Source organism: Hypanus sabinus, chromosome 21, assembly GCF_030144855.1.
Source record: "Hypanus sabinus isolate sHypSab1 chromosome 21, sHypSab1.hap1, whole genome shotgun sequence".
Classification (NCBI taxonomy): domain Eukaryota; kingdom Metazoa; phylum Chordata; class Chondrichthyes; order Myliobatiformes; family Dasyatidae; genus Hypanus; species Hypanus sabinus.
Window position 1 is genome coordinate 45262116 of NC_082726.1, and position 16706 is coordinate 45278821.

General features: G+C 36.5%; 1 protein-coding gene across 5 annotated transcripts in view; it reads right to left on the reverse strand.

The window, feature by feature from the left end:
• Positions 1-16706, reverse strand: part of gbf1 (golgi brefeldin A resistant guanine nucleotide exchange factor 1) — a 282405-nt gene that overhangs the window by 78184 nt on the left and 187515 nt on the right. For all 5 annotated transcript variants that reach the window (XM_059946438.1, XM_059946436.1, XM_059946437.1 and 2 more), the window contains 4 exons: positions 14438-14492; positions 4300-4477; positions 3517-3755; positions 1187-1382 (listed from right to left, as the gene is read on the reverse strand). In XM_059946438.1, coding sequence (XP_059802421.1) covers positions 1187-1382; positions 3517-3755; positions 4300-4477; positions 14438-14492 — 668 coding nt within the window. The remainder of the gene's footprint in view (positions 1-1186; positions 1383-3516; positions 3756-4299; positions 4478-14437; positions 14493-16706) is intronic.

Here is a 16706-nt window from a genome sequence, read left to right on the forward strand (position 1 = left end):
AATTTGGCACATTGAGTCTGCTCCATTGTTCAATCATGGCTGTTTTTTTCATTCTCCTGCCTTCTCCCTGTATCCCATAACCTCCTTGCAATCAAGAACCTATTACTCCCTTCCTTAAGTATACACAATGACTCGGCCTCCACAGCCCTCTTTGGCAACATCCAGGAGCAAACACCATCTCAGCATCTACCCTGTCAAGTTCCATCAGAATTTTACGTTTTTCAGTAAGATTACTACTCATTTTGCTTGGGAATAGAAATCTACTTAAATCTTGCTTTCATTAGATAGTTCCTTCATATCTGACTCCAACTATTGAACCTGCACTGCACACCCTACCTCCATTTCTCAAATAAGAAAATTGAATTCACTGGTGATGTATTTTATTTATAGTCTCATTTTTGAATTTGGCAGAATTGGAAGATTTCAGTTCAATATCAGTATCCAATCTATTCATAATGGTAAAGATCTATCAAGTTACATTATTAACTGTATAATAAAATCCCAAATCTGCTCAAACTTGCCTAATAACTACCATCTCTAGCTTTAGTATGATCACTCTAATCTATTCTTGCACTTTCTCAATGTGTTTCTGTGTCTTTCTGTTTACAGTAAGGCAAAACTTATATCAGAACTTTAAGCATGGCCTGATAAGATCCTACAAAATGTTAACTTGTACCTTCTTGAATTGTTCACCAAGAGGTAAATCACAGGTTTTTGTAGTTGTCTTTTGACATAATATACTGTCCCAAAAGTAGTAAAATTTTTTGTGCTTCTGTTCCTTTCTTTCAACTTCAGGAATTATAGACGACGCTTGTGTTTCCTACAATCAGCTTATGTATATTAAATTTAGGCTGTTACTTCGATGTTCAATTTGATGGTTTTTCGTTTTCTTGAATTCTTTCTTAGTGTTAACTATACTCTCACTTTACTTTTAAGTACTAATTAAATTGAGTTATGAATACAATGATTCCAGCACTATTTTGAATGAAATATTATTGTCTACCAATGAAAAACAAGAATAGAACAATCTGAACATAAATCAAAAAGACTATTTACAAGTTTCCATTTCAGACAATAGGGTAGGTCTAAAAAAAGTTAGATATTTGATAAGTGATCAGATTTAAGAGAAACTAATCCATCTTCATTTGATTCATCTTGTTTTAATTCAAGATATGCAAACACAAACCTTCCTTCTGAGTTGACTGTGTAAACCTAACCCCATGAGGGTTAACGTAATCTATATCATGTACTTCATGGATTGAGGCAGTGTCAGATATTTCTGTGAGTGAATCACGATCTTCTAACACTTCTGGAATAGACTCAACTGATGTTGATTGTGCTTTTTCTTCCTTGGGCAAAAATTCATCCAATCTTCCAACATTCTTAAAGAAAATTAACAAGTTTCAGGTCAGTTCAATTTGTACATCAAAAATATTTTGTCATAATTCAATGAAACAAAATTCAAACTTCCTACATGGAGTCACACAAACAGGCCTTACAGTTCACTGAGAACATGCCAATCATCAAATATCCAGCTGAACTCGCCCTACATTAATGCCCACATTATTATTCCTCCCACGTTCTGATTAACACCCCCCCCCCCCCCCGAGATTCTATCACTGAGCTTCACACTATGAGGAATTTAGTGGCCAGGTAACCTTCCATCCCATGTCTTAGGGATGAGAAAGGTTACAGGGAGAACATGCAAACTGCAGGGAGATTTTACCAAAGTCTAAGTTTAAACACAGGTTGTTGCAGTTGCAAGTCCTGCTAGCTGTAACTCTGTGCCATAACTGTATAGTTGTGAGATGTGCATCTATTTGCGGAATAGGAATGCTCACTACCCATAAACAACAACAGCAAATTTTCTATCATTAGTATCAAGAAGCTTTTAAAACTTACTTAGCCACTGCTAACACATCCATAGATTAAAAGAGGTTAAGTATGATATGATCATATGTTTAACAAAAAGCTGTGCGTATAAGCTCAGAAGACGAGGAGTAAATATTATTCAGTGATAACTATTACCAAGTTAATGAACATATGGAATAAACTGTTTTTGTAGATAATAGAAGGGAAGGGAGGGAAGTAAACAATAGACAGAAGAGGATAAAAAATGTATGTTTTATGGATAATTTTTCAGTTCAAATAAAAATTAAGCAAACTGAAGAAACAAACTGTACTGCAATTTTTTTGTAACAAAATTACCAATAACTTACACTTTATTTATAATCAACCTAAACCAGCTCAAGACAATTTTGTTCTTTCGCTTATTTACCTGCAGCCAACTGGCTCTCAAGTCCATCAACAACATTCTGATTCCCCTACCATTCATTTACACAAAGGGGTAATTACAGTCCCCCAGTTAACCTATAACCAGCAAGTCTTTGAGATGTGGGAAGAAAACCACACAATCAAAGGGAAATTGGGCAGAACTGGAGGCCAAGATTGAACCTGGGTCCAATGGAACTAAAAGGCAGCAGCATTACTTAGTGTGATTTTCTTTTATTACTTCCTTTAGCTTGACCTAATTAGGTCCAGAATTTGCCTTGCTTTGCAATCAATTCAGCCAAAAACTGCCAGCAATCTCTGTTGAAGTATAGGTAATGTTCAATTGGAAATTTCTACTTGTCCAGTATTAAAATACACAAATTAACAAGTTAAAGGCAGTGAAGAAGCAAATGAAGGGGGCATATGCATATATGTGGAAGCTACTGTTGTGCTTTGGAGAACGTTACCAAAGGTCAGTATATTGCTGAGAAAAAACAAAAAAGCATTAATCAACTAGAGAAACAGATTTAGTAAATATCCACGATAGGCTAATCCCTAATAACAATTGACTAGGTTCAAGATATAACCAGCAGAGTTTGGATGCCAACATATAGACAAGAATGGAAAGGTTCTGGATCAATCATTTCAAAGGAGGCAGATACATTAAAAAGAGGATGACGAAGGAAATTATCTTTGTCACAACCATACAAGATGTCCTTAATGCTTTTGTTTCCCTTCAATGTAGCTTGATAGCAGAGATCAAAGTTAAAAATTCTGGATAGGATCAGCACAAACTGGAACTATACAGAGAATTTGAAGATGGGACTGTGCTTTGCAAGGACAGTATGCCAAGAGATTCTTCAAGGGCACAGACTATAACTACAAGGTTACTAAATTAAAATGTATTTTCCAAAATAATATGCATGGTGCTTATTCTTCCACTATCTGTGTCATAATAACCTGGGCACCACAGCAGCGTAGCATTTAGCACAACACTATTACAACTCAGGGCATTCCAGAGTCCAGTTGCAGCGGCATTCTGTAAGGAGTTTTCTGCATGTCCTCCGGTTTCCTCCCACTGTCCAAGGACATAACAAGTAGATTAATTGGTCATATAAATTGTCCCCTGATTAAGTTAGGTTTAAGTGGGGTGGCATGGCTTGAAGGTTCAGAGTGCTAGAAACAAAATTTAAACAATGCAGTAAGCACCAAAATGTTTTAGGACAATATTTGAATAGGATATACCTGAGACTCTTGCTGACTATGTGACTCAACCATTTTCTCTTCACCTGGTTCACCGGAAGGAGTGGTTGCTGGAGTGACTTGATCAAGGTCAGTGAGATCTTCCTTTGATGCCGTCTTTGAAGAAAATTCCACACCACTGTCTGTGGCTGGGCTTAAAAGTGTTGATGGATTTTCAGAAATAGTTGTTCCAGATGAAATAGTTGAACTTACAACAGAATGTTCTAGGAAGGACGCTTCACCTTTAAATCGCAAAATACAACATACACACAGATGACAAGATACTCTTTATTATCAACTCATTCTTAGTATGTTACATTTTGAAAAGTATTCAAATTACAGGCATTCAAGTATTTTTATTCTCATATCACATTAGGAGTCAACTTGTGTTTGAGTTCTTATTTACTATTTCAGAGATCACTCTGAAAAAGCTTCTCCTGAGTGTAACTGCCACTTTAACAGAGATCCAAAAAAAAGGATCCAGCTACTCAGACCCAAATGTAGACTATTATAGGCTGTTGAGTTTAAGCTATTCACTCATATATAATTGAATCAGCACCTGCACCTTCACTTTCAGCGTCACCTTCATATGAAAAATAGCACTCTTCCACAACTCATTTAAATAATTTCTCAAAGCTAATGTTCATGCAGAATATTGGTACCCAAGGAAAATAATCAATTTTGAAAGGCAAGTAGTTTTACTCAGATTCTTCTTAACTTTTAACAAGAAATATTGTTTGCAAAGATTCCTTTCTGAAGAACAGTGAATAAAAATATAAACCATACCTGAATGATTGTTCAGGAGCTGAGGTACAGAACTTATTGAACTATGCAAGACCTGGCCAGGAACTGACTGCTGATCACTTGCAAGTGCAAGTTTGTTTGCATGACGAGAAGGACGCGGCGATTTCTTCTGCTTTTTCCATTTTGATGAGTCACTCATTCCTCCTGCCCTCATCTTAAGCTGAAAGTAGAAATTAAATACATTATAATGCAAGCAGTGTTTTAAAATACTTAGTCAAATCCAAAGATATTTTCCTACTTGTACACTTCTCTTCAGTATTTTTAGTTACAGTAAGCGATAAATCAATACACTCAACGCCTATACCATTATTAATAATAAAGGTGAAACCCAGAACTAATATGGAAGTTCCCATATGGTTGTCAAATTTAGTTTTGATCTGGCTACATAAGCTTTGGTCCCAGATAACTGCCAATTTTATAGTCATTCATACATCAGATTTTAACTTGCTGTTAAGTTTAACACATTAAGTATTACACTTTAAAAAATTTTTAATGTACTCTAAAGGTGAAAGGTGAACTATCCAGTAAGATTTATTCATATCTTCATTAACAGCATTCCAAAAGCAGCAAGGGAATCTCAACCAGGTTAATCAATTCTGCATAACATGCTAAGTTCACATTGGGAGATAAAAGCAGGTCACGAGGCAAAGAAAATCGCCGTTTTGGAAATAAAAGCATTCAAAGTTGGAAATTATGAGGATTTAAAATAATATTTATAACATAAACATAGAAATAGATTGGAAAAAATTCTGTTAATATTTAAAAAGCAAAATTTAATTTGGATCCCCAGAAGCAAAAAAAAATACATCAGAGAATAACAGCTGAGTTATTAGTCAAAGATTTTGGGTCTCTCTTCAAAGAAGACACAAAAACACCCTCTCAGATAGTAGAGGGCCTAGAATGAAAGAGGAGCTGAAAGAAATGAACAACAGTACTGGAGAACATAATGACAGAAAAGGACCTGATGAGTTGCATTCAGGTCTTCTGAAGGTGGTAGCTAGAGAGATCATGTGTGCACTGGTTGTCACCATCCAAAATTCAACAGATCCTAGAATTATTGCCATGGTCTGGGAAGTAGCAAATCTAATTCCAGTAGAAAAGTAGAAAGAAAGGAGAGAACAGAGAACGATATCCCAGTTATCCCGACATTAGTATAGAAAAAGGTGGTCACTATTGAGAATTTAGTGAAAATACTTAGAAAGTAGCAATAGAATTGTGTTATAAAGAAGAGAAAATCTGTAGATGCTGAAAATCCAAGCAACAAACACAAAATACTGGAGGAACTCAGCAGGCCAGGCAACAGCTATGGAAAAAGGGTACAGTTATGCTTTGGGACCCTCCAGCTGGAGGAGTGGAATTAAAAAGTGTGGGGGGGGGGGGAAGAAATACTCAATAATAAGTGAAACCGGGAGGAGGAGGGGTGAAGTGAAGAGCAGGGCAGTTCATTGGTGAAAGAGATACAGAGCTGGAGAAGGGAGAATCAAATAAGAGAGGACAGAAGCCATGGTAGATAGAAAAGAGGAAGGAGCACCCGAGGGGGGCAATGGCAGACAAGGAGATAAGGTGAGAGAGAGCAAAGGGGATGGGGAATAGTGAAGGAGGTAGGGGGCATTACCAGAAGTTCAAGAAATTGAACTGGGAGATCCTGCTTTTTAGCCACCCATCTTAGTTCCACTTCCCATTCCAGTAAGTCCATCTATGACCTCCTCTACTGTCGTGATGAGGCCACACTTGGGTATCTCTTTCACCAATTAACTTCCCAGCTCATCACTTCACCCTCCCTCTCCCGGAATCATCTTGTGGAGGAACAACACTTTATATTCCGTCTGGGTAGCCACCAACCTGATGGCATGAGCATTGATTTCTTGAATTTCCAGTATGGCCACCCAAGTTCACCATTTTCATTCTCTACCTTATCTCACTGCCTGCCCATCACCTCCCTCTGGTGCTCCTCCCCCCCTTTCCTTTTCTTTCATGGCCTTCTGCTCTCTCCTGTTAGATTCCCTCTTCTCCAGCCCTGCATCTCTTTCACGCACAAATTCCCAGCTCTTTACTTCACCCCTCCCAGTTTCACCTATCACCTTGTGTTTCTCCCTCCCTTCCCCTCCCCTTTTAACTCTGTTCCTCATCTTTTTTTCTCCAGTCCTGCTGAAGGGTACCGGCCTGAAATGTCAACAGTACTCTTTTCCATAGATGCTGCCTGGCCTGCTGAGTTCCGCCAGCATTTTGTGTCTGTTGATAGAGCTGTGTTAAATCAACATGAATTAATAAAACTATGCTTGACAAATCTTTTTGAATTTTTAGTTTGTGTTTTTATTTGCAGTATCATGCAGGAGATTATTTAGTTCGGTGGGTATGTGAGTAGTGAGGAGCTGCAAAGATATCTTAGAGGGATATAGAAAGTAAACGAACAATCAATAATGTGGCAGATGGAAAACAAGGTATAAAATTACATTGGTCATCACTTCGGTAGAAAAGATAGAAAGGCGGGATTTGCTTTTAATTGCAAGTAACTGGTGTTCAGAGGGACCTTGGTGTCTTTGTATACAAGTTACCAGAGGTTAATATGCAGATAGTGCAAGCAATTAGGAAGGCAAATGCTTTGTTGACCTTGATTGCCAGAGCACGAGTACAAAGGTTATAAAAAAAATCAATAAAAACAAGAGATTCTGCAGATGCTGGAAATCCAGAGTCACACACACAAAAATGCTGGAGGAACTCAGATTAGGCAGTATCTATGGAGAGGAATAAACAGTCAGTGTTTTAGGCTGAAATTCTTCATCAGGACTGGAAAGGAAGGGGACAGGTCCAGAATAAGATGCGGGAGGGGAAGGAGTACAAGTTGGCAGGTGAAAGGAAAAAATCTCTTTTTTTCAGTCCTGATGAAGGGTCTTGGCCCAAAACATTGACTGTTCACTGTTTTCCATAGATGCTGCCTGGCCTGCTGAGTTCCTCCAGCATTTGTGTGTGTTGCTTTGATTTCCAGCAACTGCAGATTGTCTCCTGCAGGTGATGGGTGAAATCAAATAAGGGGGAAGGTGGGTGGGGGATGAAGTGAGCTGGGAAAGGGTAGGTGGAAAAGGTGAGGGACTGAAGAAGTAATCTGAAAGAGAGGAGAGTAGACCATGGGAGAAAGAGAATGTGGAGTGGTACCAGAGGGAGGTAATAGATGAAGAGAAGAGCAAGGATAAATGGGGAGCCAGAAAGGGAAGTGGAAGAAGAGAGTAGAGGAAGGGGGAAGAAACTTTTATTCTGGCTTTTTTCCCCTTCCTTTCCAGTCTTGATGAGGGGTCTCAGCTAAAATGTCAACTGTTTATTCCCATCCATTTATGCTGCCTGACATGCTGAAATCTTCCAGTATTTTGTGTGTGTTGTAGAAAAAAATCAATTATGTACAGCACTGAGACTGCTTTTGGAATACTATATGCAGGACCAATCACACCAAACAAAAAAAAAGGGTATATTTGCCTTAAGGTAAGGTAGTGAAGATTTACCTGAACAATTCCAAGGATAGATGGTTTTTGGCTTGTAGGCAGACTAAAGTCTTTCCTAAGTTTACAAGAATGAGAGATTGCCTCTTTGAAGCAGGCAAATTTCTTATGGGGCTTGACAGTGTTGATGCTTTCACTGACTTGTAAGTTTAGAAACAGGATTCAGTATCTCAACAATCAGGGTCAGCTTTTCAGGATAGAGCTGAAAATCCTCCATCCAGCTGTTATTGAACTTTTTGGAAGTCACTAGACAAGAGTACCAAGGAGAATCAGCTGCTGAATCTACACAAAAGAGCCATCCACAGATTTTTAGCTGTTAGGAGAATCAAGAAACATAGGCAGTGCAGAAATGTGCGGCTGAAGGATAAGACCACTGGTGAAGTAGGGTCAAGAAGCTGAGAGGCCCTCTCCTGCTCTATTCTATGTGGTTGGTCCACAACAACATCCCATTATGAAACAAAATTAAGAAACTACAGAGACAAAAAAGATCTGGGAAGTTGTTTCACAGACTCAGGTCAATGAAAATCTTTCACAAGCTGCAGTTTTAAAGAACATTTGGGAGGAGAAGGGGTAAGGTAGGTAGTTTTCTGTCCTAAACATGAGATCCTGCAGATGCTGAAAATCCTGAGAAACACAAACTGCTGGAGGATCTCAGCTGGTCAGGCAGCATCTCTGGAGAGCAATGAAAGGTGAAGACCCTTCATCTGTTTCCTATCTTAATTGGTTCCAAGTAAGACAATTAATTCAGAGACAAAAACACAGATCATAAGGAATTTAACATTAATTATATCACTACAGGCAATAGTGTACTAAACAAAATATGAAACCATCAATTTCACACATAAACTGTTCTAGATTAACAGTGTTGGGACCAAGTAAATTGAAAAATAAAATGCCAAAGTAAAAACAAAACAAATAAGTATTAGATAACTCCAAACAATATCTGAAAAGGTTCTGATCGTTTGGTCCTGATTGGTGGTTTATTCCAACAGTATTATACTACTTTTCCTCTACTCGTGGTAAAAAAAAAACTTGAATTTTTTGTCCCAAATTGAAAGTATTAACATAACTTCTCTTCACCAAACAAGAAAATAGAAAAGATGAACAAAACTTTGGTCAGTAAGTTATATGTTAAAAATCCCTCAGTTAAGTTTAAATGACAGGTTGAAGGCCCACAGAGAATGGTGTTTGAATGATGTGAAAATACAATTGGAAGGAATGCATTGCTAAGAAAGCTCCATTGCTTGCTACATTCTACACACATTTTGCTCCAATTTCTATGAATTTCTCTCCCTGACTTGCTTTAAACATTTCCAATAAAACTCAGCAGTCACAACAACTGTGCCTCAATTTTAACTGGTAATATGAAAAAAAATCAAAATCAGCTTTCACATGTCTGCTGTTTTCATGGAACTTCAAATCTTCCTAAACTTTACCAGGAATTTAAATGATTGACTTTAATGTTGAATTATTTTCAGCAAGCTGAGAGAAGCTTTAAAAGACAGAATCGCTTTCATATTGCTTTCCACCATATTTTTAAACAGTGTTATTTATACTACTTTATTAATTATGACCATCCCTTTTGATAACATTCCCATGAACTATTTTTGTTAAACACTGGTATTCCATGTAAAATTAAATAAAAAGAGATCATAATCACTTTTTCTATGAACATTACAATAAATTTTATAATTGAAAAATATTGCCAATAACTTTGCCTTCCAAAGAACTACCTATAAAATGTTTCAGACTCACATTTACATAAATATTTTGCTCAAGTATTTATACCTGTTTTATCAGCAGTCAGATACAAATATAAATAAAAAAACATGACAGGAGTTTCAAGGATCGTGATTTGGATGGTTAACAGTGTTGGATGAACTTGAATGAGGATCAGTCTAAGGAAATAAAACCTGAACATAATTTAACTTCGAACTGGTTTCACTAACCATGAATATCAATCATTCTGATTCTGTCCCCTTGAAACTACACAAGGGAAGACAACAGATGCAACACACACAAAATGCTGGTGGAATGCAGCAGGCCAGGCAGCACCTATAGGAAGAAGTACAGTCGATGAAGTGATGAAGGGTCTCAGCCTGAAACGTTGACTGTACTTCTTCCTATAGATGCTGTCTGGCCTGCTGCGTTCCACCAGTATTTTGTGTGTGTTGTTTGAATTTCCAGCATCTGCAGATTTCCTTGTGTTTGCGTTTTTAAAGACAATAGATGAATGATTTTGCATGTTAAAAGTATATCCCTGCCACTTAATGTTATTGGATCCAAGCGTTTAATTTTAATTGTGATTTTCTTTGCAGTTTAATAATCAATTGTCTGCTTGTACTTTATATAGCCTTTATTATACAGTTTAGTATGCTCTACAAAGTATAATCCTTAAGTTTCTTTGTTCTTTCATTAAGTGACTAGTCTTTTCTCATTGGTCAATTTTACCATAGTGTCGAGTAAGTATTTTCTAATTGGATTATTGTTTTCTATGGAATTTTCTGATCTTTTGGGTATAAATGTAGCTGCTTTTTGCAAGGCGCCACCTTAAGATCCGCTCCAAGTAGAGAGACCCCACCAGTCACTGTTCTGTTCCTGTTCTTTGCTCTATTGACTCTTAATGAAACAATTGTGAAGCAATGAGTTTTATGCCTCCAACCTAACTTCTAGGTGAACCTTGGATTTCAACACCAGAATTCAACAATGCATGGTTCAGGACAAAACTATTTTGTTACTTAACCTTATAGTTGGCTTATATTCATGAAGCCACCCCATAACTGTGTAGCAAAAGGAGTATATTTTGGGTAACACACACAAAATGCTGGAGGAACTCAGCAGGCCCGGCAGCGTCCATAGAAAAAATCCTGCTGAAGGATTTTGGCCAGAAACGTCAACTCTACTTTTTTTCCCCATAGATATTGCCTGGCCTGCTGAGTTCCTCTAGCATTTTGTATGTGTTACTTGGATTTCCAGTATTTGCAGATTTTCTCTTTTTTATATTTTGGGTATCTAGCTTTTGGAACAGACATCAGCATTGAATATTCAAAGTAATTCTGCTGGATGCAATGTACTGCCATTGTAAATATGTAATGTACTGCCATTGTAAAGTTACCTGACTATATTCCAAATTTTAAAGTAGATGATTATAACAATTGAAACTGTAGCTAAACGTTTATTGTTCTCTTTGAAATATAAATTATTGTCAGAACAGTGAGATTCTCTTGGATTCTCTTGATCTTCCTCTCTCCCAGGTTTGTATATTATTTGGGAAACTACAAGACAAAATTTAGAAGAAATCTAATTCCTCCCACTTACAGAAAACTGGGGCTGGGCAGCAAAATCTCAGAAAATCCATTTTACATGCAGTATTGTATGGAATTTCATTTGCTTTATTAATGTCTCCTAATGCATATTTTAACATTACTGCTAACTTAAACTAAATCTAATTCCCAAAAATTTGCTAACGGTCAAATTTTTCCCCTTCACATTTTGACTGTATTTTTAATTTACTGAAACCAAACCTTGCTCATAAACTGAAACTTAAAACATCAGCAAACAAATACAAATTTGCAGTTTCTATTAGTTTGTATTTGGGACAACTTTATTTGCACCTCAAGTTTTTGCCTTTGCAATAGTAATTTAAAACAGAAAATGCAAGTTACCAATTAAAGTATAATCATAAATGAATATTAACTGTTCCAAAAATACTTAATGAAAGAATTGAATCTGTCTGTTAAATATTTCAGAAATATACTGAAAGTCTAAACTGTTGCACAATGTAGTATAATAAATGGAGAGAAATGCATTCTATCTATCTGTTGTTGCGCATTAGAACTTGAAGCAAGAATGATCAGATTTCAAAGAGTCCAATCTATCTACTCGTAATCTATTCAAGTGTTACTATACAATCAGTTCATTGTGCAACCAATAATGGTTTCTAGGGACCAGCATCTGATACTTTGGAACCAACCATTATGTCACATATATTGGTAATGAGAATGGACACCATATCAAAAGTTTTGCTTAGCAGGGAAATGATATGAGATTGTACTGACCTTGACCAAAAATGTTTTTAATAATTGCCCATAAAGGATATTGCATTTATGGGGTAGGACAATATAAAATTGTCTCTTCTGCATTTCACTTATTGCAAATTTATGTTCTCAATATGTATTTCATAACATGATTGCAAACTTGAAAGAATATTATGTGAAACTATGGTCTATTTGGCACCCCAACTCTTTCCCCCATTCCCATCCCAGAGTAAACAGAAACTTTGGTCACCTTCCTTCCATTGACATAGCTTTCATCATTCCAATATCCTTACCTGCACTCGTTTGTTTTTCCACATGATAGTGTAAGCCTCAGGGGGAAAGAATTGCAGTTGCCAGTAAATAGCAAATTAAAAGTTTAAAAATGATTACGATAAAAGGGGTTCAAAGAAAATCTCAATTAAACTTTACACTAAATGTTAATTACTTAAAAATTAAAAGCATACAAAACTAGCGATCCTCATTATAAATATAAGCCATGTGTGAACTTTAAGACAGATGTTCATGCCTTAGAATTTCCATTTTAACCAAACTTTATTTGAAAGAGAAGATTCCAAAGTATGACGACCACCTCATGCAGGACTTGATGCAAAGCATGCAAAATAATCAGAAGTTTTATAATGAGGACAAAAGATCACTGTAAGTCTACAACTTTATTTCAAATTACAGATCACCTGCATTTAAATGAGGCAAATATTAAAATGCTTGAACTGGAACTTGAATAAATATTATGGTAGTGCCTATTTGTTAAAATATTGCATTTCTGCATATCCATTTCTTGTACTGCTTAAAATTGTTTGCACAGAAGCTATGTATTTTGATCTTCACAAGAAGCTGGAACATTCCTCCAGTTTACATGCTATCTTACCATGCTCCAAAGTTTTCAGCATGCTCACGCATTAATTTAAAAGTGCTATGTATTTTCTATATATTGGCAGGTACGATGCATTATTTAAAACTAAGTGTCCTAGGACATAATCTTGCAAAGAATATAGTAACATAAAATGTTATTTTATAGTACTGGTGAAAGTACAATTTAAAACTGCATGGTGTTCACATTAAAAACCATTCAGGGATTAATACTGATAGCACATCAGAAGAATAAAAAAAAATTTGTAATGGAAATGTCAATTCATGAATGGATAGGTCTTTTTTTAAAAGCTGATTCTGACATGAAAACCAGCGAAGTTGATTATGCCAGAGATAGGTAGATCCTGGCAAAAGTCTAATATGCTCTGTTTATTAACACTACACTAAAACAAATTTCAAGTTGTCCAACAGACAATATCAGCCAGACCTTGACTGGTGTTTTCAGGCATTAAATTAAACGTCCTGGTCACAGATTTATCTCTCGGAAAAGGAAAAGACTCGTGTACATTTAAGAAACTTAAAAAATAATGGCAGGGAGAAGAAAGCAAAAGAAAAAATGTTGAGAAACTAAGTAGAATGGAAGTTTCTGAAATGTTTGAATAAGTAAACATAGCAAATGTTTCCACAATTGCAAAGTGCTAACATGAAATTATATAATTTGAAAGCAAATGCTGGACAGGCAGAAATTGAATTGCAAACACAAGTTGGCCAGACTGTCAAGACATCTCATGTTTTTTCTGCTAATGCAAATCTAATCAGTCACGATAACAGAAATATTCTAAATCAGAGGATGAAAAGTTGTGGATTTCTCCATATGCTTTTCATATTTTATGCACAATAACCTCTTTCCCAATATTAAAATAACTAAAAAAGGACTAGTAAAGAAAAACTAGACAACATTTTTATAAAATCCAATGCACCTAAACTTATGAGGGCAATGATACTGCCTCATTTGCTGGGTGCCCTCAGTATTGAGTTTTATTTCAGACTTAGAGCATCTACTGTATTCTGCATGTCCAATTTCCAATTTGTTTTCGTTCTTTTAGTTTTCTCATTCAGCTGTCAACAAGACAGCACCAAAAATGTTTGTGCCCCCTGGATAACATTGGTCTCCACTCTATCCATTTTTCCCTCTTCATGCTTCCTCCCTCTGCAGTTTTAATGCTGCCTTCTCATTTTTCCATTCTTATGAAGGATCACTGACCCAAAAGCTTAACTATTTCTTTCTACATAGATACTGGCTGACCTGCTGAGTGTTTCTAAAAAAGTTCTGCTTTTGTTTCAGATTTCCATCATTTGCAGTCTTTCATTTCAAGAACAGTAACACAGATTGGTCTTCTGTGTTGTAAGTACTTTGACAGACTCTCTGAAAAGTGAGGAAAAGTGAGGTAGTATGACTAAATGCCAAATTATCCAGACTTTTCAGATAATTCTTACCAATTAAAAGGGAAAACTCCAAAAGAACACTTAATCCTCAATTTCCTGTCAAATAATTTAGTGTTATCGCAACCTTCCAAACGTTTTATTTAAAATCCTTAACTCTTGGTAAGAAACGTTAAATAAGCATAGCCAGGCGCAAAGCAATCAAAATAACTTTGTAATGCACAAAAGCCAGGAAAACACCAAAAACAAGATGGAGTAAATTAAACTCTATTTAAGCAAAAAGCCACTATGAAATCCACAGAAAATAAAGCATCAGTCTACCTTCTTCATACTGGTTCCCACAAAGCTCTTGGCTTCCTCTTTAAATTGAGGTAACCTACAGAAAATTAACAAATGTTAAAAATTATCAAATCAAAATTTAAGAGAATTTCAGAAATAAACACTACTTTTCCCTTCGTTCTTTTACATAAATATACATAATCATAGCAGTACTGTGCAATGGGAAGGGTATTCAACCTATCAAATATATACTATTGGCTTTGTAATGCAATCCAAGTAATCCCATCTTTATGACTTTCCTCCAGACCTCAACAATTTATGTAACTACCCAATCTCTTCTGGTTTTTATTTAATCTATTTTCACTTCTACACCATCGGACAGTGAATTCTTGAGCCCAGACACTTACTATGTAAATATTGTTTGTAATTAATCTACCCAGTTCAAATTCTGCCATTCACCACAGGTGCCTTTGGTCCTTGGGTAATTTTACATTCATGCTACAAGTGCCTAGGCTTTTAATAGGCTTCAATTTTACCAGTACAAATACAAATATGATGTTGTTGGCATCACAGAATCATTTTTGAAAGAAGATCACAGCTGAGAGCTTAATATCCAAGACCGAAAGGGCAGCGGTTAAAAAAATGGAATCAAATTCTTAGAAAGAAGTGAGATAGAATCAGAAGACGTAGAATCCTCATGTATTGAGTTAAGAACCTACAAGGGTAAAAGGAACCCAATGGAAGTTATATGGGCCTCCAAACAGCAGGCAGGATGTGGGTACAAGTTATAACGGGAGACAAGAAGGCATGTAAAGAGGCCAAAGGTAAAGGGCCATGGTCAATGGTAATTTCAATGTGCAATGAGATTGACAAAACCAGGTTGGTGCTGGTCCCAAGTAAAGGAATTTATAGAATGCCTACAAAATGACTTTTTGGAGCAACTTGTTGTTGAAGTCATACAGGGAAAAGACAATTCTCAAGTGGGTGTTATGTAATGAACCAGAATTGTTTTAGGGAGCTTAACATAAAGGAAGCCTTAGGAGGCTGGGATCATAATATGACATAATTCAGTCTGCAGTTTGAGAGGAAGAAGCTAATATCAAATGTATCAGTATTAGAGTTAAGTAAAGGTAACTATAGAAAAATGGGAGAGAAGATGGCCATAGTTGACTGGAAGGGGACACTAGCAAAGATGATAGTAGAGCAACAATGGCTGAAGTTTCTGGATTAATTCGGAAGGTGCTGGATAGATACCTGTACACCCCAAAGAAGAAAAAATATTCATAAAAGAGGATGAGGTGGCCATTGTTGACAAAGCATGTTAAAGACAACATAAAAGCAAAATAGAGGGCATACAATATTGCAAAAATTAGTGGGAAGCTAAAGGATTTGGAGGCTTTTTTTAAAAAAAAACAGAAGGCAGCCTAAAAACCAGTAAGGAGAGAAAAGACGAAATATGAAGGTAAACTAGCCAATAATATAAAAGGAGATACCTAAAGCTTTTTCCAGCTACATTAAGAGCAATTCAGAGGGTGGCACAGATATCAGACAGCTGAAAAATGATGTTGGAGAGGTCATAATGGGGCAAAGAAATGACAAGTGAACTCAATTTGAGTCAGTCTTCACCGTGGAAGATATCAGTAGTATGCCAAAATTTGAGAGTTTCAGGAGGCAAAAGTGAGTGTAATTACTGTTACTAAGGGAAAGGTGCTTGGAAAGCTGAAAGTTACCTGGATCAGATGGATTACACCCCAGTGTTCTCAAAGACGTAGCTGAAGAGATCTGGCATGGTTACGGGGGATAGGAAAACTGAAAAAGTTACTCCACTCTAAGAAGGGAAGGAAGTAGAACGAAAATTATAGGCCAGTTAGCTTGACTTCTGTGGTTGGTAAGATGCTGGAGTCAATTAAGGATGAGGTTTTGGGGTACCTGAAGGCACATAAAATATAGGCCGAAGTCAGCATTGTTTCTTTAAAGGGAAATTTGCCTGACAAATGTATTGGAATTCTTTGAGGAAACAAGAGAAAGGAGAGTTAATGGATGTTGTTTTCTTGTACTTTCATAAAGCCTTTGATAAGTTACCACACGAGGCTGCTAAGCAAGATAAGTGTCCATGGTATTACAGGATGAATCGTAGAAGATTAGCTGGCTAGCAGAAGGCAAAGAATGGGAAGTAAAAGGGGCCTTTTGTAGTTGGCCATCAGTGACTAGTGGTGTTCCTTAGGCTCGGTGTTGTGTCCATTAGTTTTCACTTTATGTATTAGTGATCTGGATGACGGAAATGATGTCTTTGTGGACAGGTTCATGGATT